This window comes from Takifugu rubripes, chromosome 8, assembly GCF_901000725.2.
Source record: "Takifugu rubripes chromosome 8, fTakRub1.2, whole genome shotgun sequence".
NCBI classification, from domain to species: domain Eukaryota; kingdom Metazoa; phylum Chordata; class Actinopteri; order Tetraodontiformes; family Tetraodontidae; genus Takifugu; species Takifugu rubripes.
In genome coordinates, this window is record NC_042292.1 from 9,413,594 (window position 1) to 9,436,541 (window position 22,948).

The following is a 22,948-nucleotide window of genomic DNA, read 5'->3' on the forward strand; positions in this document are numbered from 1 at the left end:
TCAGCGATCATCCAGATTATCGTGCTCCCCCCCCCCCAAAAATAAATATATAGCTTTTCAGATAGATATGGACCACCCAGGAAGTCGCCCCCACCACTCCCGTGTCCCCCTGTCATCTCCAGGGAGCATTACTGAGTCTGAACTTGCCTAAACCCTTGTGATCACACCTCTTGAAAAGGTTTTGTTTCTTTGTCGATTGGTATTCGAGGCAGGTCAGCGCAGTCCCACCCTCCTGCCTTCCCCTCCTCATTCTTCCCCGCTCGCCTACCACTTCCCCCTCCCCTCCCGCATTTGAAAGCCCCGTTTTCATTTTAATTTGCACCTGTTGTGCAGTTGTTCACTGAAGGCAAGTGCAGACCGGCCAGTCGTACGTGTTAGCGGGAGACGTGGGGAGGCTTAGCTTTTCATATGGATAACGTCGTCACAAATGTCGGGCGCTGACTTCATCCAGCGACTGTGGGAAGGTTCTCCAGCCAGGGTGCACTAAATACTATACATTCGCATATCTCCAAGCTATCCGATACAAATTTGAGGTTGCTGCAGCTTTTTTATGACTCCGAAACATAAAATCAAGCATTATAAAAAAGCCTCCACCTCTTCACTTTGGTGGCTCAAACTCGGGGCCCTCCCATGATTGGTCCTCACCACAGAACATTCCTGCACAAGCTGCCAATAAGGTGTGTCCCCCATGCCATGCCGCACTCCTGGCCTGCCTCCATCTGTCCTCAGTCTTCTGAAGTCACTTTTTTTTTTCCCTTCAAAGATTTTACACTGCTGATGGCTGAGACTAATTTACACGTGAGCCACCTTTGATTGAGTTCACAGCCCTTATTTACAGGGTGGCTATTTTAGGAAAAGCAGGCATATGTCTGGGACTTGTGGAACTGGGTGGGCCCCCCCCCGATGCCGCGCTGCCGCTTCGAGACTCTGCGCGCGCGTCAGCGTGCGTGTTCACAGATTTCAAGGCCCACCGTTTCAATAGTCTCACATGTTAGAAAACATCCATATTTATGTTCATGGTCGAATGGCCATGCAAATGCAAACACATCTGAGGGGGAGCTGTGATGAATAATCTAAATTGCTATAGGTTAAGCCCTTTTTATGCATAGCAACGGCATTTGTAACGTTGTAAGTGCTATGTGGAGCATCTGAATCGTGACAGGAATGCTCTGGAGCAGAGCCGTCCTGAAAGGTGCAGCTCGTTGGTATCCGAGGCATGTGCGCCGGACTGAAAATTAGTGGCTATTTTGGCTGCATCTCCTCGACAGCTGTCTACCCACCACTGCAGCTCTGTCACAGATTCCAGTCGTGGATGCTGTAATTGGGGTGTAACCCACAAAAGACAAAAAGAGAGGGAAAAAAGCGCCTACACCAAACCCCACTTTCCAAAACAAGCAAGAAAAAAAAAGTGTTTCAGATTTCAGCGTTAAGAAGTTCCAAAGCTCTGTTGTGACCGCTTGTTTCCTCTTTGTGTCACAGCTCTGAACTACGAGAACGTGGTGGAGACGGGCTCAGAGACCGAGGAGGACGACAAGCTGCCGGTGTCCGAGGAAGACCCCCTGATCAACGGGACGGGCAGCCCGGCCAGCCTCACCAACCCCGATGCATCGCCACGCACCGAGAGCCACGGCCTCCTGACCAAGGACGAGGAGGACGACGAGATGCGGGACAGCGGCGTGGAGCACATCTGGCCCGACAACGACATGCTGAGCGCTTCGGTCGACGGCGCAGGTGAGTCTCGCCAACGTAGGCGCCATATCTCTTTAAGAAGAGACAAAAGTTTAGAGACCTGACTTGGACATTTTTGTGAAGGAATAAAAACCAGCATTGGTTTTCCGGATGTGTCGAGTTCAGGTGAGCTGTCAATCAAAAACAGATTGCTTTTTGGCTAACATGCACGCATCCTGTCACTCACGCGGCGGTCTTATGGCGTAAACCCCGCCCATCTGGTGCCTGGGTATCCTTAAACAAACCTTGTGAAGCATCTCACAAACACTGCTGGAGCCAGGTCTGGCGGTAGAAGAACTGTCGCCGCCGCTCTCTCAGCAGACGGACATGATAAACAGTTTCTTTGTGAGCAACGGCGACCATTTGGTACACGCTTAGAGAGGAGTCCCGCTTTGAGCCAAACAACAAAAAAATATTTACAGGAAAAATGCAGGGAAATGAAAAGCACGGGCAGATGAAGACGTGCTTTCATCAAGCCGTTTCTGTTTACGATACCTTCTAAAACTCTGACTGAGCTCTTCTTCTTCTTCTTTTTTTTTTTGAGTGACTCCGATTGGCCCGGTCACGGATGCTTAAAAGATAAATACTTTTAATTAGGGGGCAGGGTATAATCATTAAAGGAAGCCAGCCTGCTGCAAAAAAAGCCATTAACAATCTTAAATGAAATTTTTATTTTTATGATAGCCATTTACATGTATAATAAGAGTCAATGATTCTTGGAAGCATGTGACAGGAACAGAGTGTGGCGAGAAGTCATGTAAGACAGCCAATTTAAAATGAGCTGGGGCCGCTATTCATTCCTGCTAATGAACTAGCTGCTCTGGGGGGGAAAAAAAGGAAAAGAAGAAATCTGCAGCCTTAAATTTTAATACAGGGGGAAAAAAATCGCACATTTATTACAGATGAAAAAAGTCGGGTGTCAACGTTTGCCTCCCCGAAAGTAACACTTTCCTGTCGGGGAGCAGGGAAGGAAGGAGGGACGGGTAAATAAATCAGGATAAAGGATAAACAGGCTGTCGTTGCATACAGTAATTGTTTATTTGATAAAGACCTGCGGAGCCGTAATGTCTGTAATTCAACTATGTTGCAATTCCCAGATAATATTCCTCTGCTGTGATAAAGTGTCTGACAGATTTCGGAGAGCAAGTCAAGTTCATTAGGCTGTTTGGAAGCCTCTTTCCCAATGTTGCGGGTGCTGTGTTTCCCAGCCATTTCTCTTTTTTTCCCTCTTCTCCTCCGGTGCCTAAGTGTCTACAATGATACCTCAGCACATAACTTAAGCCTGAGATAAGTCAGAACCCCCCCACACACACGTCCTGCCCACTTGGACTGATTTGCTCGTCACTCCCTTGTCAGGACTGTGTGCTGGGGAGTGAATGGAAGCAGTTCCAGGCTTTCAAAGCACAAAGTCGGAGTAAATGGAGAAGCTCCGCGAGCGCCGCTCGTACAACACAAAGTTTATCGGCTCTGATTCCAGGGCACAATCACCGTCTTGTGTCTGGCCTTGACATTCCATCGTCCCACTGCCAGGCTGGACGAGACGTGCTGGAAAAGCATGACATCATTATCAATGACAGGCCTTTGCAGATAAATCACCTGCGTTCGCCCTTTTTCTGACACGTCTGGAGCCGTCGGCAGGGTGGCTGAAAACTCGCCGCCGCTTAGTGAGATCTGTTGCCAGGTTTGGCTTCCGTTTCTCCGACATATCACCTTTTCCCCGCCCGTTTGTCAAGTTTTGCTCGTTAATAATTTGTTACTCAAACGGGAGACGTGTGGATGCTTTTTCCAACTCAGGAATAGAAAACGAAAACTCTGTTTTCTTTGGATGTAAATGGGAAGTTAGGGAATATCTGCAAATGACAGTTGAAGTCCAAAAATATCAGCGAGGGTATGGGCCTATGAGAATGTGGCTCTGACGCAGCCAGACGGGCTAAATGAGGCGAAAAACGCACAAAAGCAAAAACTTTGAAGCGACTGCGGTGACCGGCCATAAAAATAGGAGTGTTTTCAAAATAAACAGTGTCAGAGCTGCTATGAAAATAGGCGGTCGGGCCTCTGTCCAGAGCCTTGGAGGTGGTGTGTACCTTACCGCCGCAGGTCTCTGTGATTCATGACAGCAAAACAGCACTTAGTGGACGGTTTGATCCCACAGACCGGGGCCATAAATACTTTAAGATGCTAAATGAGATAAAACGCATAATTGGCTGCATTAAATCAGTGCAGAACTTTAGAAGTACCCCAGGCCCGGCACCCAGGCCTCAGCTGGAGAGGTGTTGGTGGTATTAGCCCACCTCCTGCTGGAGGGCAGGCGCCTCTCCCCTCACGCCACCCACAACAAGAGTTTTCCAAGGTAAACAGGGGTGGCGGGGGGGGGGGGGCTGTAAATCCCAACGGTCATCCCTCTTTGCATCAGACCAAAGGTATGCAGGCAAATTTGATTACCCCAAGCAAAACACGGTGCCTACGAGGACACGGAACCGTGAGGGAGTTCTGAGCAGCAGCTGATATTTGATGCTTTGTTTAGTCAGAGCTTAATTCACATCGTTGAAATCCCATTTATTTTCTGCTTTTCAAGCCATTTGGCAGCAATCAAACACGCAGGAAAGTAGAGGCGGCGTGAACTCGGACATGCAGAAGAGTCTGTCATTACTCAGTGGAGGCCACTGACAGCGGTATTCATCATTTCTCTGCACTCGCCAAATTCTTTCAAGGAAGCCTTACAGAGCATTCCACAGCTATTGGGCTCATTGTTTTCACCCAGAGGTTTCAAGGAGAGCGTTTTGTTCGCATGCAGCGTAATGCAACCAGGATATTATGTGGGCCACACCCGGCACCTTCTCCGCAGCTCCGCAGTCAGGTTGGAGAAAATGTTCCCAACGTGACGTCCTCGAAGGAGCAGAAACAGATGCTCCTTTATTTATTTATTTTTGTTCTCGGAAGCACCTTGATTTAATTTTTACAGACAAGGCGGGAAGGCGGGCCCGGGCTGCTGCTTAAGCTGATTGGCTGTTCGATGCCCTCCATATGGGCCCGTCAGGGGAGGAGAGATTAATTTGTCAAAGGAGGGCTTGTTTATGCGCCCGTCAATCCGCCGGTTATTTACCTGTGCGGGGACGGAGCGTCTGCGTGGCGCTCTGCCTGATTGGACGATGTAAATCACGGTGGGTGGATTCAAGTGTCAGATTTTGATTTATTGACTGCAGGAATGTTTAGATTGGCGGTTCAGGCAATTTCATCTTGTTGGGGTTCAAGTTCACTTTCTCTTGTTTCACAAGTCGGCCTTTAAAAATAACAGCTTCCTGTCTCGCTGTCCCAGGTCTCTGTCCCCGCCCACCTGAGGTTTACCCCAACCAATGGGGTTATTTCTGCCTGCAGAGCGGCGCTGCCCCTTAGAAATGTTTCTGCAACTTTAGCTATTAATTTGTGGTTGAGGGTTGTATTCTTGATGGTGAGCAGCGAGGCATTGAAGGGGGTTGCGGCAAACAGAGAAAAACACGCTGGCTACTCGCTGCTGCGGATGAAAGCTTCCACCAAATGACACGATAAAACAAGCGTGATCCTGCATGCAGAGGATTGCAGCGGCGTCACAGCCAGGGAGTAATAAGCTCAGCCGGCACGTTGGCTGGAGCTCTCTGATTGCTCAGGTGGATGTGCTCCGCGTCGTATTTAATCGCCGTGTTTGGCCATTGAAGCTCTGCTCGCCTCCCCTGCCGCTTGTTGTCATGTTAAAGGTAAATAAGTCACTGTCTGGCTCGGATGATAGCATTCATTAAGCATGCCGCACAAAGACGCGGCGGGCGGCGATGCACAGCGGTGCCTTTGCCGCTTCCTCCGTACGTTGGTTTAAAGGCCTGGTTGTTGCTGTTTGCTGGTTGGGTTGTTATGTTCAGGTGCTCACCCCCCACCCTGTTTCTGTGCAGATGAAATGAAGGATGACTTTGACACCCTGGGGCCCGATGCCACTTTGCAGACGGTTGGAAATGGTACAGGTGAGTTGTTTTTTTTTTTACTCCCTCGCTTCATTTCACAGGAGACCACTAACACTAACAACATCGCGACTAAAAGCAGGGACTTTTCTGCCATCTTTGGTATTTCAAAAGTTCTGACAGAAAAGGGCCACTGTGGGTAACCCTCACCAGGAAACGAAGAGGGAAAAACAGCGGGAAAAATGTTTGCTGCTGCCATCTTTCCCTGTAAAACATCTGATGGTGAGATTTATCTTGTGGCCGCGAGTTGGAAACCGCTTTTTTTTCTAAAATAACAACAGAACGATTACGTACACAAACTGCAAACTGTAATTAAAGGGAACTCTCGTCCTGCTGGAAACCCGAGACAAATCCCTGCATGTTTATAGGAAGCTGAAGAGATGACAACTTTTAGGAGCGTCGATTAGAAAGTTGTAGCCTCCCAGGTTAGCATAGCGAGCGCATTTACGCTCCGCTGCGACTCTCGGTGGAACTTAATCCTACCTGCCATCTTGCATTAAACAGGCCTGAGCTGAGCTGCAGTCACATGCACCCCACCCTTCCATGATATCATTCCAGTTGGCCCCTGGATGCTGTTATGGCAAACCAAAAGTACCCCACAGAACGCCACGCGGCCCTGCCTCAAAAGCCTCCCTTCAGCTCTAATTACCCTCCGTCCATCCTGGTGTTTTCTTCTTCTTTTTTTCCTTCTGTCGAGAGCTGCAAATGTTTTCCATTTCGCCCGCTTAAAGGAGTTTTGGAAACAATACTGTGGCACCGCTGTGGAAGCTCCCCCGCCACAGGATCACATGTGATTCTGTTTAAAGACATGAGCAGTTTGATCACGTCCCGGTGCCAGAGCGCACTTTGATCCAGGTGATTTCCTCCTCCACTGGAAGGAAAGACTGTCTTTAAAGAGAAATGACTTGCATTTTTCATCCCAAAACCATGAACAAAAGCAGACATGAAGAACACGTTTACTGGGCAGGATTGTTGGGCTGCGTTCATGTGAAGTAAATAATAACCCTGAAGGCTTTCAGGTTCAGGTCCAGGAAACTGATTCCGCTGAGCCGCACCCCTGTCAGTCAGTCAGTCAGGCAGTCGGTCAGTCGGTCGGTCAGTCGGTCGGTCAGTCAGAATAATCAGGAGACAAAAACAACAGTTATAACAACATTGACAATTAGCTTCAAAAGGAGCTTCTAATGAGAGCGGCGCATATTATGCGATCGCGGTTATCAAAAGTGATCCATTGGCACTGGTGACATTTGGCTGCCATTTTTGACAACCAAATCTTCCACCTTGACCTTTCGCAAATTGGAGCGCAAAGTCATGACGGCCGAACAAATCGCTCCTTAAGCCTCACCTTGGCTCACAGGCTAAAAGCCTAATTAACAGGGGATGAAGTCTGATGAGACGTCGCTCTTTTTTTGTTTGTTTGGGCCAAATAGTATTTCTGCAGGTCGTGCATGCACACGTGTCCGTGCGTCCGTGTGTGTGCGTCCCTGTGTGTGTGTGTGTGTGTGTTGAAAGTCGCCTTGACTAATGAAGGCTGCTGATGCCTCTCAGTGTGTTTTTGGAGGCAGCTATCTCCACGCTGCAGCTTAAGAGTTTCCCTGAAGAGAAGGCGACTGGGAAATAATTTGAGAAAACACATTGTGTGGCCTCAGCACTTTGGCTGGCTTAAGAGACATTCTGCTCACTGATGGCGGAGCTGCTCTCTCTTCTTCTTCTCCTTCTCTGTCTTTCTGGGCTGGTTTGTGGTTTGGCCCCAGTAATCTGTTCAACAGAGAATCAACAAAAGCCACAGTCTCTTGATTGACCTTATATGTGAAAGTCGATCCACAGAAACGCGGCTCTGCTGCTGATTAAACCGGGCTTGTGTGTGTCTCAGATTTTTTTTTTTTCCCTTCAGTCCTGAACTCGGAATCGGATTTTGCTTCGTGAGTGAGTTTGGTTTTGTTTCACGTGTCGTTCCCTGGAAGCTCGCTGTTGCCAGTTTATCTCACTTAAGTTACAATTCCTATTTTAGCCCTTGTGGTGTGACAGGCAAACCCATAATTTAGACGTATTCTCCCGAATGTTTTGGGCGACTGTCCTCGTGTTCCCAATATCCTCCTGTAAGACAATTCTCTGGGGACAGAAATGAATCCGATTTATTCCTCCCCCTCATTCTCCTCCTTCATCTTCTCCTCTTCCTCTCTCTCCTTCAGTCAAGAGCGTCGATTGCACTTCAGAGTTTGAGGACTTCTTTGCCAAGCGGAAGCTGGATGACAGCGACAGTCACGTGGTTAGCATCGCCGAATACCTGCAGCGTGGAGACACTGCCATCATTTACCCAGAAGCCCCGGAGGAGCTGTCCCGCCTGGGAACACCAGAGGCCACAGGTCCGGAGGAAAATGGTACGGAAAAGGCCAGCATCAGGCACATTTAACGGGAAATTTTGGAATTCAAACACAAGTGACATCACATTTTTAACAAGACAGAGGGGCAGAGAGCTCAGACCTCTCCCAAGCAGGACATTTCCCCTATATATATACATATATATCTATATACTAAAAAAATACACAGCAGAAATATAGTAGTGTGTTACTTTATGATCAAACTTATGATCAAAGCCCCCTTGTAAGATCTAAGGTCATAGTCCTTCCAGAATCCAGAACATCACCAAAATGTAATAATTTCTTTCTTGGCTCAATATCAACAACATCTGGAAAATGTCATTAGAATCCCTTCATAACTTTTTGAGTTATTTTTTTTAATCTATTTACTGACAGGCAGATACGCGGGCAGGCAGGCGGGCGGGCACCTCTTGGCAGAGGGAATTAAAATGTGCAGCAACATAACTTAGCTTTAACCACTGAAGTAGAAATAAATTTGGTGATAAATGCAGCAAACAAATTTTTCTTTCGTTAACTTTCAGTGAGGTTAATTCAACTTTTAAATACTAAATAGCGGGCGTTACTTCTCGGCGCTGCGACTCAGCTCAAGCTTTAAAAAATACTATTCTACACGTTTCTTTTTTGAGCTTAATATTTTTCCTTTTCTTTTACGGACGTCCTCTACTGGGACAACTTTGCAGGAACGCCGTATACCTGATAACTTTTGCACCAGCAAATACTCTTAAAAGACAAAGAATTGTGTTTTCTAAACTGGAAGTGTTAGGAGCCGCGGACAGAGCAGCAGTTCCCCTCGCTGACACGGCCGGACAGCTGTTGGTCCCACAGATTCGCTGCATGCCTCGGTGTTTACCTACAGCCTTAAGCAACAGCTGGGCAGGGGCCTGTAATCAGATAGTGCACCTCTCGAGGTCCCTGAAGGAAAATAAAATAAAAAAAAAGAGCAGAGCTGAATTAGAATGATCCCATGATTCATGCTGCAGCCACGATGATGATGTTGAAACAAAAGGCCTGTTTGGAGGAAGGTTTTGGAGGTTTCTGCAAGAGGATTTTTGATTTAGGGGGAACTTTGTTTTATTGTCTAACTGGAGACCATTACATACAGAATAAAATCATGCCTAAAACCTTCTGGGGGTTGGTGTTTTTTTAATTAAGTGACTGCTGATGGCTGGATCAGGACTCATAAGTCCTCTCCTGGCTTTTTTCTTTTTTTAAATCCCCCAAAAAAGTGTCCCTGTTGAATCATGTAAATTGATTGTCCTCTATTGGTAATAAGGAGGTGTGTGCGTGCGTGCGCGCGTGTGTGTGTGTGTGTGTGTGTGTGTGTGTGTGTGTGTGTGTGTGTGGATGCCAGGCTGGATCCGTGGCTCCCATGTGGAGCAGATTGCTGAGATAGCTCCCATACCACTTCTGGGCAGCCCGCCCGTTAGCTGCCATTGATTCGCTGACCTTTTGGCCCGCTTTCCCTTCCCCTTCCTCCTTCACTCCCCCGTCTCTCCTGCCCCCTCCCGCCATCCTTCTCTGTTGCAGACCTGCCACCTGGAACGCCAGATGCCTTCGCCCAACTGTTGACCTGCCCCTACTGTGACCGGGGCTACAAGCGCTTGACATCGCTGAAGGAGCACATCAAGTACCGTCATGAGAAGAACGAGGAGAACTTCGCCTGCCCCCTCTGCAACTACACGTTCGCTTACCGCACTCAGCTCGAGCGGCATATGGCCACACACAAGCCTGCGAGGGATCAGGTTAGAGGCTTTTTCTCCCCCTTCTTCTTCCCTCATCTAATTCCTAATGTGCTCCGGTCCCTCGGAGAGCAGAGATCATTTTTTCTGATTGGCAATCATTATTAATTTTTCATGGCATTTTGAAGATGCAGATCCTTTAATGGTAATAACTTTAATTGAGGCCCTAAATGGCTTTTTGATGGCCCTCTCTGATATGATTTTCCAGTCTCGTGTTCACGATCGAATGATTGTGTGAATTTCCAATTTGGAATTTTTTATCAGGAGCCGCGACTTCAGCTCCTCCTGAAGTTGTCGCTCTTCATCAAAGCCCGCCTCCCGCTAATTTCATTCACTGTGTAAACATCTGTGCGTTTACTGGAGGTTTTTGGGCCATCGATTTGCTAACGTCTGAAATCCGACGTTCATAAGCGGCCGTTAGCATGAATCACCTTAAAGCCCAGTGAGGTGAAAACGCATCAGCGGTCACGGCTGTTTAACTCGCTTGTCAGCTTGAGTTTTAAGATTCTGCAAGCTTTCAGAGTTTTAATGTAATTGCACCTTCTCTGCAGTTAAATCGACACTGTTAATTATGAAGTGGGCGGAGTCTGTTTTCAATTTTACGGATGAATATAAATGAGGAATGTGGAGCTGATGCCATTTTAAAATATCTGCTAATTGCTGGTTTAAACTCCTGTTTTGATGCTTCATCCTCCTGTAATGTACTCAAGTTGAGCCAGAAAGCGATGATATCACGTACCCATGAAGCCTGGTGCTGTAGCGCCCAGGTCGTGGGTGTTGTGTGGTGCTCTCTGAAGTGAGAACGACAGGCTCAGACTGATCTGATCACATGTCAACAGCCGGTACTTTCACCTGGTCTACCAGCTGGGCTCAAAAAACGTGAGCAGATGGACCGGGCCGAGTAAGCCGCGCTCCCCGATCCTCGCATTACAATGCAGCTGCTGCTGCCGCTCCCCTCCAGGGCCACGTCAGTGGCCAAGGACCACCATTCAGGGGCTGTCGCTCGACTTGATTTGTAAATAAGCGGGATTGTTTAAGTCCAGGAGGCAAGATGGGTGTGGGGGGGGGGGGGGGGGGGGGGGGCACGTTCTCTATGGACAATGGGCCTCTTTTCTTTGTCTTTGTCTGCGCTAACTTCGCTTCCTGTTTGACACATCAGAGATAACCGAGGAGCAAGTCCGCGGCGAGCGGGAGCAGCCAGATTAGCATTAAGAATAATGTCCTGATAGGTAAACATGAGCTCTTGCCTGTTTACATGCCTCCTCCTCTTAAACCAATTAGGTGAAATATGACTAATTAGACATCATACATATGCAAACATGCAGTCAGCCCCCTCCCACAGTCAGCACCGATGGTACCAATGAGTCGTTTTGCAAGTGCCATTCACAATTAGGGAACGTAGAGCGATTGTAGCTTATTAGCCGTGGTGGTGAGACTAAACTTTACCGGGTGTGAGGTCCTCCAGGGAGAAGTAAAGGGGTTATGGTGGCGGCGGAGGCGGGAGGTGGAGGCAGCCGAGCAGCTGTTGCTGTTTGTTTATGCAACTCAGCAACATACGAGCGATGGGGTCCCTCTCCGGTGCTTGCCCCCCCCCCTCGACTCTCCCTGCCTGATCTTTGAAGGTTGGGGCTGTTTGAACAATTCCTCCCAGTCCTCCCAGTGTCCTGTGCGCCACCATCTGTCTCCCCAGGAATGTGGGTAGAGTCAGCACACACCCCCGCATTTGTCAGGACTGATCTGGCAGGGGGAGGGGTTCTGCCCCACCAGCTCAGAGAGGGTTTTATTTACTCATCATTGACTCTCCTGCGCAGCAGGTTGAAAATTGTTGTTTTTTACATGTTTTGTTGTTTTTCATCCTTGGTTTAACTGTAAATCTGATGGACTGGATGTGATGTCACCTGTGAGCAGCCAATCACGGCTCAGCATTTGTGGTCTGAATCCTCACTTTATTACAATCCTTTAGCGAATTATTATTATTATTATTATTATTATTATTATTATTATTGCCATCCTCACCATCAACATAATAATCAAAAGCAACAACAATAATAATAATGATTTTTTGACACTTAATGACAAGTGACAAACATACATTTCTGAGCTGGCGTGGTTGTGGTTGGGAATTCCAGAGCAACAAGACCGGCGGTGTGTACAGGCAGGTACACCTTTCTGACTAATTTGGCCCAAATTGCTGGAAATGAGATCAGATTGGTGGTTCTAATGTAGGAGAATGACTCTTTTCGTTTATTCTATTTTCTGGCCTGCCAAATTCCAAAGGCGTGTCTGCTTTGACAGAGGAGCCAAAAAATTAAAAGGTATGTGATTCTGTGTGTTATCGGCGTGCCTGCCTGTAGTCAGAGGTAGGAGGAGGAAGCCAGCACGTCTCGTTGGGGACCGGAGCCATTTGGCTTTATCCTTGTTGTCATGCCGACCAATTGTGATTATTTAGTGAACTCTCACCCCCTGCCGAGTCTGTGGCTTTCTTTTCCTGAACGTCTCTTTCTCTTCTTTTCCCGCAGCACCAACTGCTCAACCAAGCGGCCGGCAACCGCAAGTTCAAATGCACAGAGTGTGGCAAGGCCTTCAAGTACAAGCACCATCTGAAGGAACACCTCCGGATCCACAGCGGTGAGTCACAAGTGCAGGGCCGCAAATAAAGAGCAACTCACAGATCTTCCTTTCATTCCTGGAGGATGTTACCTTTAAGGAACGTCTAGTTTCAACTGCAGCGCTGACTGTAGGTTCTCTGGTGCTCAGATGTTTGTCCTACGCCGTCTCAAGCTCTGGTCGTTTTGTTTCAGGTGAAAAACCGTACGAGTGCTCCAACTGCAAGAAGCGCTTCTCTCACTCGGGCTCCTACAGCTCCCACATTAGCAGCAAGAAGTGCATTGGTCTGATTGCCGTCAACGGCAGGATGCGCGGCAACATGAAGACGGGCTCGTCCCCCACCTCTGCGTCCTCCTCCCCGACGAACACCGCCATCACCCAGCTGCGGCAGAAGCTGGAGAACGGCAAGCCGCTCGGCCTCCCCGAACACAACAACCATCTAAACATCAAGACGGAACCGCTTGATTTCAACGACTACAAGCTGATGATGGCGTCGCACGGTTTTGGCGCTTCTGGGCCGTTCATGAACGGAGGGATGGGGGGAAACAGCCCGCTGGGGGTCCACAATGCGACAGCCCAGAGTCCCCTGCAGCACCTCGGGATAGCCGGCCTGGAGTCGCAGCTCCTATGCTACCCAGGGCTGGTGGGGAACAATCTGAGCGAGGTGCAGAGGGTCCTTCAGATTGTTGATAACACCGTATGCAGGCAGAAATTGGACTGCAAGCTGGAGGAGCTCTCCAAGTACAAGGCCTACATGAAGGAACCGGGGACCCAGGTTGAAGAGCAGAAGCAAGCACTGACACAAGGGGACCCTCAGGCCGGGCTTCCGCTCGTCAGTCACAACGGCGCCACCAAAAGTATCATCGATTACACGTTAGAAAAAGTCAACGAAGCCAAAGCCTGCCTCCAGAGCCTGACGACAGACTCGAAGAGGCAGATTAACAATATCAAACGAGAGAAATCCAACCACATGCTCGAAGGAGGTGTGGACGAGAAGGTGCAGGAAAATAACATGTTTACGCCATACGCTTGCCAATATTGCAAAGAAACCTTCCCTGGGCCGATCCCTCTGCATCAGCATGAACGCTACCTGTGCAAGATGAACGAGGAGATCAAAGCTGTCTTGCAGCCCAGCGAGAACATGATAACCAACAAGCCGAGCATCTTCATGGAGAAGAACGCCCACTTACCTTCCTCCATGCTGGCTGAGAAGGGACTCACTGGGCCTCTCAACCCCTACAGGGACCACATGTCTGTGTTGAAGGCATATTTTGCCATGAACATGGAGCCCAACTCAGAGGAACTGCTCAAAATTTCCATAGCGGTGGGCCTTCCTCAGGAATTTGTCAAGGAGTGGTTTGACCAGCGGAAGATGTACCAGTACGGTACCACTAGAACCCCACCACTAGAGCAGAGGAACAACACCGACATGGTTTTCGGGACAAACAACCACCACACTCCACCAAAAGACTCTATGGCAGCTAGGTCACCTGTGTCTCTACTGAAGCCCAGTGACCGCATCATGTCGCCCTCCATTGCAGAGCTCCACAACAACATTAGCAACTGTGACAACTCGCTCAGACACCTGAAAAACCACCAGTTTAGCGGCAGCACCAAAGCCACTGGCGAAAAGTTGGACCACTCACGCAGCAACACCCCCTCACCGCTTAATCTGTCCTCCACGTCCTCCAAAAACTCTCACAGCAGTTCCTACACTCCAAACAGCTTGACTTCAGAGGACCTGCAGGCCGAACCGCTGGACCTCTCTCTGCCGAGACTCATGAAGGAACCCAAGCATGCACTGACTGTCAAAAGCAGACCCAAAGTCAACAGCATTACCATCGACGCCAGCGGCGTCCCCTCCCCCCGAGAGCACTTCGAAGAGCCGTTGAACTTGGCCTACCTGAAGAAGGATTTCTCAGGCTCGACCAACAACGGAAGCCTTGAAAAAAGCACTAGCCCGATCTTCGGCATCAACCCATTCGCCGCCAAACCCTTGTACACGTCACTTCCACCTCAGAGCGCTTTCCCACCCGCTACATTTATGCCCCCGATGCAGGCCAGCATACCGGGTCTCAGGCCCTACCCGGGCATGGACCAAATGGGCTTCCTACCACACATGGCCTACACTTACGCAGCAGGTGCAGCCACCTTTGCCGAGATGCAGCAGAGGAGAAAGTACCAGCGGAAATCAGGTTTCCAGGTAAATATTCCAGCCGTGCTGATGATGTGGAGGTTTGGAGGTGACCCAGGTGGGAGCGAGCAGCCGCCGTCTGCAGAACCTCTCAAATTTGGGAAAAGATGATAATTGCTCCGGCTCTGCCGTATATTGGCAGCAGGAATCCTCAAGTGTTTATATTTTCAGTGTTATTCGCCAGCTCAACCACTTTAAAACATCATCAGGTTCGAATAAAAACAGGAACCACATTGGTCTTAAAATCTCAGCTGAGTAAATCTGTAATTGTTCCCACTCGCCGCCGTAAACTGGAACGGGCGGTGGATGGAACGCATTAATGATCCCGACTCCTCCAGCTCCGATAGGTTTGCTATTAAATATGGGTGAAAGGCCTTTGTAAAAAAGTGACAGAGGTGAGCCCCGGAGCGGTGCGCTCCTGTGAAATCCCCCCCCCCCATCCCCCCCCCCCCCCCATCCCCCCCCCCCCCCCGTCGCAACTTTGCTGCATTTTAAAAAGAGCCGGCGCTGAAATGAGCTCCGACGTGTGGATTAATAATGCACCGTCTCCATGTTCATTACTGCTGAACGCTGAGGGCTGTTTAACATAGAGGGAACCATTTTGATGAAAAAAGTATTAATAATGTTTCCTATTCTAAGTTATTAAATTAGATTTAAAAAATACAGCTACAGGCGTTTAGCTCAAATTGATTGCCGGGTGATAGTGGCCTCTTCTTAAAACACAGTGAGCAGCTGTCCTCCCATTATCACACACACATTCATTAAAGGACGCTTCACTGGCTCATTATCGGCCGCTAAGGTGCACCTTCTGATTTCAATCATTATATGAGTTTGCATTTTCAAGAATGGCTGCTAATATTGTCCTCCATCAATTCACGCTGGAGACCATAATCTTAATCATAAAGGAAAACTTTGGAGGAAAATGTGCAGAATTAGACCACACTGAATACGCCATTATGCCCGACTTTCATAATGGGCAGCGTGTCAGATATGGATGGGCGATATTAGACTCAGCTGAAAATTTCATAAGGAATCAACGCCGGTCTGTGCAGGCAATTAAAAATGCATGAGAACCTGTAGCATCGCGCGGTTGTTTGCTTTTCGCCGAAGAACCTCGTGGGGACGCTGCTTTAGTGGTCGTTACATGAATTCTAACAATATGAACAAATGTGTCGATTGACGAATCACATCTGAGCGCGTGAACTGAGATTATTGCAAGATGCTTGTGTTTTGTTTGACGGTCTGTTTTTCAGGGAGCATGTGAATGTGAATACGTTGTTGAGACACATTAGCTTATTAAATCATGAGGTAGAAACGTCACAGCAGAAGCAAAACTGCTAAGCGCCCTCCCTCCTGATGTCAGCTTTAGCATCCTGCGGGCGGATGTTAGCCTGATGAGCACGATACCAGACAAGTGAAGTATCATTATCATAACAGAATCGTTTACAGCTAGAATGTTGAACGTGTTGAAGCAGCAAAACGTATCCATCTTGTTGTAAATGCTTCTAAAAGGACGAGCAGTAGATAAATGCTGCTGATTTCCGAGTCACGTTTTAGCATCGCTCCTTCAGCTAATAACCTTCCTAATAGACACACAACGCAGCAGCTAACGAGTTCTTGCGCCACAAATTCATTCTTGTTTCTGTTTCTCTCTCTTTCTTTTTATTTTTTGAAGGGGGACCTGCTCGACGGTACACCAGACTACATGTCAGGGCTGGACGACATGACAGACCCCGACTCCTGTCTGTCACGGAAGAAGATTAAGAAGACTGAAAGTGGTATGTACGCGTGTGACTTGTGCGACAAAACATTCCAGAAGAGCAGTTCCCTTCTCAGACACAAATATGAACACACAGGTATATACTGTTCTAGACCCTTATTTTAACCCCCATGCTTTTTTATGTTTTAAATGTTTGCTTTTTTTTTCCAAATCGGAATGAATCTATTTTATGTTTCCCCCTTTCTTCTTCTTCCCCTCTCTGTTTAACCCCTAATTTTCATCTGTAAACAGCTAACTTGCTTCTTCATTGACAGGAGATGCCAGCGGTTTTTAGCTAGCATGTCACATCTTTCTGTTGTGATTTTTGGCAGGTAGCAAAGAGTTATCTTGTGAGCTGATGCTTTATTTTACAGTCATATCCTGCCAAATTAGCCAAATTTGGTATCTTTAAAGGAACACTCCAGTTCACCTCGCTACATAAAGCCAGTTTCCAGCAGCTTTATCGGGCCCATTATTAGGGATGGATAGATGGCATCAGCAGAAGCTTCAGAGCGCTGATAAAAACTCTTTCATTACAGTTATGATATGGAGATTCCCTTTCACAAGGTTGCATCATTTGTTTTATCCGCTATCAGCGGTAGAGCGTTAGCCGCTTTACGCAGCCTCCGTGTTATCTGCTCGGACATGAAAGGGAAGCGGGCCGCACCGTCGGAACGGCACTGAACTCTTAAAAACAAACCCGAAAAAAAAAAGAAAGAAAATCCCCAGCCTGCGTTATCTCCAGAACACTGACGCATCTTCTGATGCTTTCATGGACGTGTCGCCGCGCGTGCTTCGCAATGGCGCTGCGACGCTCAGAAGTGCAGTAAAGTGGAGCCAGATGTGGAACTCTCTTTTTACTTTGAGGCGAGCGCAGCACATGTGGTCACCAGAGAGCGTCAGAAAAGGTCTAAAATTAGCCTCTTAAACAGATGCAGGTAGAGCTTGTAAACAGCTTTCATTCAGCCAGACAGTTTATGGCGTCATAAAACAATCTCGCCCTGCTCCGGCAGCCAACTTTCTGCCGCTCCTTCGCGAGCGAGAGGACTCCCCGGCCCAGAACCAAACACGGGCCCTCGCGCCACCATGAACCTGAATCGCGTTTGGAGATAAGCAGCGTGGCCCCCCTCTGAGCCCTTCAACCCCGTCTCGGCTCCGCTCCCTCCGTCCGACACGCTTCCTCTTGTTTGTTTGTTTGCGTCGCAGCACCATTCATACCGTCGCCTCCATCACAGCGGCCTAAAATAAGTAGTTGTGGTGGAGTTTGTCCATGTTTTAACCGCGGGAGGGAATTTCCATAAAGCGGGCCCACGGATGCGAGCGCACTTTCTCTTTGCGGCTGCAATTTGAATAAACAAATAGTTTATTCAAATAGGATTTGGCGCTCCGTGCTGAAATGTGCACTTCCTCCGCCTCTGCCTTGTGCTCTGTTGTGACTGTTGTGATTTGTTGTGGGATCCGAAAGCAGCGGCCGTCTCACCGTGTGTCCCCTGCGTTTTGTGTGTCCGCAGGTAAAAGGCCGCACCAGTGCCAGATCTGCAAGAAGGCCTTCAAACACAAGCACCATCTCATCGAGCACTCGCGGCTCCACTCGGGCGAGAAGCCCTACCAGTGCGACAAGTGCGGCAAGCGGTTCTCGCACTCGGGCTCGTACTCGCAGCACATGAACCACCGCTACTCCTACTGCAAACGCGAGGCCGAGGAGCGAGAGGCGGCCGAGCGCGAGGCCCGCGAGAAGGGTCACCTGGAGCCCACGGAGCTGCTGATGAGCCGGGCGTACCTGCAGGGCATCACCCCCCAGGGCTACCCGGAGCTGCCGGAGCGCGAGGCCATCCTGAGGCACGACGGCGTGAACGGAGGGATCAGCAGAGAGGGACGGAAGGAAGTGGACGGAGCGTACGCAAAGATGGGAAGAAGGGAAGACGAGTTCGAGGAAGAGGAGGAGGAGAGCAAGAGCATGGACACAGACCCTGACACGTTGAGGGACGAGGAGGAGAACGGGGAGCACTCGATGGACGACAGTTCGCTGGATGGCAAAATGGAAACCAAATCGGATCACGAGGACGCCATGGAGGACGGCATGTGATGTTCGGGAGCGAGCCTCTCGCTTCCTCCCCTTTTTTCCGGTTCAGTATTCTCAGCGGTTTGGAACGACCGTTTTAAGCCGCACGTGCACGTGCCTGAAGCTTCCGGGAGGCCTCCTCAGACGCCCGTCACAAATCAATCTGGAGGCGCGGAGGAGGTGGAGGTATGGGTTTGTGAAATAAGCTGCATTATGCAAACGGAACATGAAGACATGAAGAACAAATGTACAGAGCTAAGGCCTAAACATATGTGTGGTGCTAACCTCCTCAGATAACGCCCCCCCCAGTGTTCCACAGTATTTATAGCACAACTAGTGACTTGTACAAATTGCACTCCGCTTCTATAATCATGAACAAAAAAAAGAATAAAAAGTATTGCCTATGTATATATTTATACAGTGTTGAAAAAGAGCAGAAGTGTCTGCACTACAGTCCTTCAGTATTACCCTCGTCATCTCCTACCTGCCCCCCTGCCCCCCTGCCCCCCCCCCAACGGTGTCGTCTTTAGTTCCAAACATCTACAACCACACGATTTTAGGCCTCTTGGATCAAATGAAGGAATTCGACTGTATGAAGGAGTGTTTTTATTGTTTGTTTTTTTTTTAAAAGGAGGACAATTTAAAGAGAGAAATGGACAGATGAAGGAGGGATGGGGTGGAGGACAGACGAAGGAGGGATGGGGTGGAGGACAGACGAAGGAGAGATGGGGTGGAGGACGGGGTCTCGGTCACGTGGTTGTGGTGAAAAAAAGAAGCCTTATATGCAAACCTTTGAACCTGTGTGTTTCTGAAGTGCCACCCTGGTCTCGTGTCAAAGGAAGCTCCATTTTTCTGTCCTTTTGTTTCTCACCAGCTTCAGTATTATGATATCGTTGTTCTTGGAAGCATCCGTGTCAGTATTAAAGACGTAGAGGCAACAGTTCCTTAGTTTACATTAAGTCGTGCAATGTTTTCTCACTCTGTCAGTATTACACCAAACCGCCTGGTTTTTTTTGGGGTTTTCTTTTTTTTCTTTCCTTATTTTGAAACAACAAATTGCATTCATTTTATTTTTAGGTTGAACAAACATTATTTATGTGGCCCATTTTATATTTCCTAATTTTATTTATTTCATACTGTTGTGTACAGTACTATAGGTCTTCAATATATAGATATATTTTAGTAAAAAGGAACATGGTGTCGATCATAGGGGCAAATTTTACGTAAAGAGAGCATTTATTGTGTTTTGAAACATTGTGAAATGCGAAGTTTAATCTTATTTTATTTCCTTTAATTTTCCAGCGACTGGAAAATTCCAAATTTGGGAACTTTTATACAATTGTGAAAACACTGTATTTTCGACTGAAAAAAAGAAAAAAAAAAGAATTCCACTTTCTTCATCTTTGTTTCTTTTTTTAAGCTAAAAAATGAAGAGGGACTGTTAAATACTATGTATGATATGATGACTGAAGAATCTTTCCTGAAATGTCTTTGTAAAAGTATTATTGAATTCTTAATTTGTAATTTCTCTGGAAAATGACCCTGCTCGAATAAAAGTAGCCAAATTACAGAATACCAAAACCCTCCACGCGTCCTGTTTGTTCCGCTAGCGGCTGCAGCCCTGTGCCGGGATGAATGGAGCAGTGATCCTTGGAATGTTAAAGAAGGAGGGAACACTTCATCCCAACAGCAGGAAAGGCGGTTTGTCTGATTCAGGTGTCAGAAAATATTTAGAAATATTCACAGCTACTCAGATTCTACAGCGAGGAGGAAGCGCGGCCTCGTTGGGAATCTCCTTCCTGTTTCCCGACAGGTGGACCATGGACCTGCTGAAGGAGACACTCCAGTCCATTAGCCACTTACGTGGCGCGGCGCAGATTAAGCACAACATCAAAGGGCCCGAGATGAAAGCCCCAAAGGTTGAGCGGTGCCAAGCATCAGAACGCGCTTTGCATATCCCGATCTTTCCCATCGATCGGCGCGCCACCGGATCATTCGCAGACCGTCCGGCAGATAAAAGAGGCAGTCTTAAATGATTAGCTGATGAGTTTGCTAATGTGGCGTCAGGCGCTCAGGAATTCAAAGAGTGGAGAGAACTCCCGACCTTCCGAGTTCTGCGTCTGTCCGTCAGACTGCAGAAGCTGGGAAGGTCAGAGGTCGAGGCGGGTGTGATGAAACGCCCGTGCAACCGGAGCGTTTGGATGAATTACATTTATTAGAGTCACGCAGAGGCAAACGTGCGGAAAAAAGGAGGATTTTAGCTGAAGAACTTGTTTATCCAAGCGATGAAACCGATGATTATGTTCGCGGGTCGATCCGCCCCGGACCGTCGGCGGGCCTGGATGGATTTATTCATCCTATGGATCGTTCCGGTCCTCCCGTAAACACGCTCTGGCTTTAAAAACTCTGTTCTGGTTCGAGCCTCTTCAACCTGCCTGGCGCTGAGGCATCGACCATTTTGATCTAATCTGACGTCAAGTGTTGTCGGGAATGTTGAACATGGAAAAGCAGGAAAAATAACAGCGCGGGCGTGCAGCGGTAATTCATACGAGCGTTGTGCAGCCATATGCCGGGGCCAGATTGGTGCTGTGTTTTGGACAGCTGAGCTCTAATGATTCACTGCTGGGTCTCGCACAGACCAAAGCTACGCTACGTTTCGCCTCAGGCTACGCTGCTGCCTCCGCAGATACGCTTCGGACTAAAATCCACTCATTTGCATTGAAAACGCTCCCTGGTCTCCGGCTTTTACCTGCGCTTGTGGAGCGGCCGCGGCGCCGGCATGTAAAACAGGAACAGAGGGATGAAACGGGGATAAACACACAGAACATGGAATGAAATGAAAACGCAGCTCACATGATAACAGCCAGAACAACAGTCGGAGGAAAGGGAAACCTGCCGCCGCGCCGTGACACCTCTGTTAGCTCACTTGCTAAAACTGTCATGTGATCAAAGCTGTCGAAGGCTCTGATGAGGATTCCGCATCATCCGTTTAACGTCATATCAAATTTAGATATTTCTCCACAAATCAAAGCAAATAGATTTGTCTTCTTTCTGTTTCCCTGCTAAGCTAATAGAGCTAACATGCCCTCCTTGCATCAAACTTGCTCCTCGTTTCAGTCTTTATGCTAAGCTCGGCTAATAACCCCCAGGCATAGACGGCTAAGCTAATAGAAGCAACGCTCCTGCTTGACCTTGTGAATTTTCTGAAAATTCCGACTGCCCCTGATGAAGAGTCCTCTTTCTGATGTAGTGCTGCAGTTTCCCTGTTTTTCAATGCTAAGCTAAGCTAATAGCAAGATTCCAATCGTTTTCTCATTTAATTTAGGGGGATTTTGTGGACTGATGACAAATTTCTGACTTTGAATATTAATAGTTATTAGCTGAGGCTAAAAGCTACATGACCGCCTCAGAATTCTTCATTCTTGAAAGAAGTTGATGTTAATTTTAAACCACCATCCAGTCGGAGACATGTGACGACCTGAGTTTGCCGTCATAAATGGTTGTTTGTCTGTCAGGTTGAGGTCAGAGCCGAGGACACACACTTCTGACCTCATTAAATTATTTACATCGCCATATGTCGCCTGCACATGAAGGACGGGACGGGCAAATATGGGAGGAGGGGCGACTTTTTTGGAGCTGGCAGCAGGCGAGAGGAAGTTCAATGACAGGGAGGAAAAGTGAGTGACCAGCAGGGATTAGCCAATGAGAGCCTCAGAAGAGGGGCCAGATGTTCAGTCTGGCCAGAGTGGAAAATGAGATGGTCTGGAGCAGGTGGTGCCAGCCGGCGCCAGAGGTGCTGCAGAGGAGCCACTTTAGCCCCGCCCCCAGACAATCGCCCCAACACATCTCAGAACGTCTGGTTTTCCCAAAATGGACCCGATAAAAGTCCTGAAGAGAAGTTGCAGCTTTGGGAAGTGGATTCGGATTGATTTAAAGCTACAATGTTTACCTACGTTTTGGGTTTTGGGTTAGCCTTTACCCCCGAGTGAGCCTGTGTGTTCCTACATTTCCCAGAATGCCCTGAGCTGCAGCCCCTCTGCGTCCATTACTGCGAGTTTGGGATGAAAAGTGAGAACATGTTTCATGGAACAATAACCTGTGAATCATAAACGGGCTGGTGTTGGAGGGTTCCCAGAGGCCGCCGTGTGAACCGGAGGTGTCAGTGAATGCAGCAGCTGCAGAGCGCCGCACAGACAACAATGCTCCCGCCGTCGGGGGGGTGGGGGTGGGGGGGGGGTGGCGGGGGCTGGAGGCACTGTGGTGATGTCAGACAGCTCAGCAAAGTCCCCCCGTGTTGAGTTTTATTCATGGTTTTATGCTCTCGCTCCCATCAAATCAGATCTGGAGCCGATCCTGCGGCCCAAACTCACCTGTGTGAACAGGTGATGACACAGGTGAGTTTGGGGGTCGTATATTGACTGAGCTTCAGGCCCCCTGCTGGCCGACCGATGAAAAGGTTGGGTGTTGTTGCCAATACAGTTTTCTTGAACAGCTT

General features: G+C 48.4%; 1 protein-coding gene across 5 annotated transcripts in view; it reads left to right on the forward strand.

The window, feature by feature from the left end:
* zeb2b (zinc finger E-box binding homeobox 2b) overlaps positions 1-20,034 on the forward strand; it is a 65,694-nt gene extending 45,660 nt beyond the window's left edge. For 3 of the 5 annotated variants that reach the window (XM_029839778.1, XM_029839779.1, XM_011606401.2), the window contains 8 exons: positions 1,480-1,731; positions 5,649-5,717; positions 7,904-8,092; positions 9,620-9,834; positions 12,351-12,459; positions 12,633-14,641; positions 16,308-16,488; positions 17,903-20,034. In XM_029839778.1, the coding sequence (XP_029695638.1) occupies positions 1,480-1,731; positions 5,649-5,717; positions 7,904-8,092; positions 9,620-9,834; positions 12,351-12,459; positions 12,633-14,641; positions 16,308-16,488; positions 17,903-18,477 (3,599 nt within the window). In that variant the 3' untranslated portion in view covers positions 18,478-20,034. The remainder of the gene's footprint in view (positions 1-1,479; positions 1,732-5,648; positions 5,718-7,903; positions 8,093-9,619; positions 9,835-12,350; positions 12,460-12,632; positions 14,642-16,307; positions 16,489-17,902) is intronic. The other 2 variants (XM_029839780.1, XM_011606403.2) reach the window with 1 other exon arrangement.
* The last annotated feature ends 2,914 nt before the right edge of the window (positions 20,035-22,948 follow it).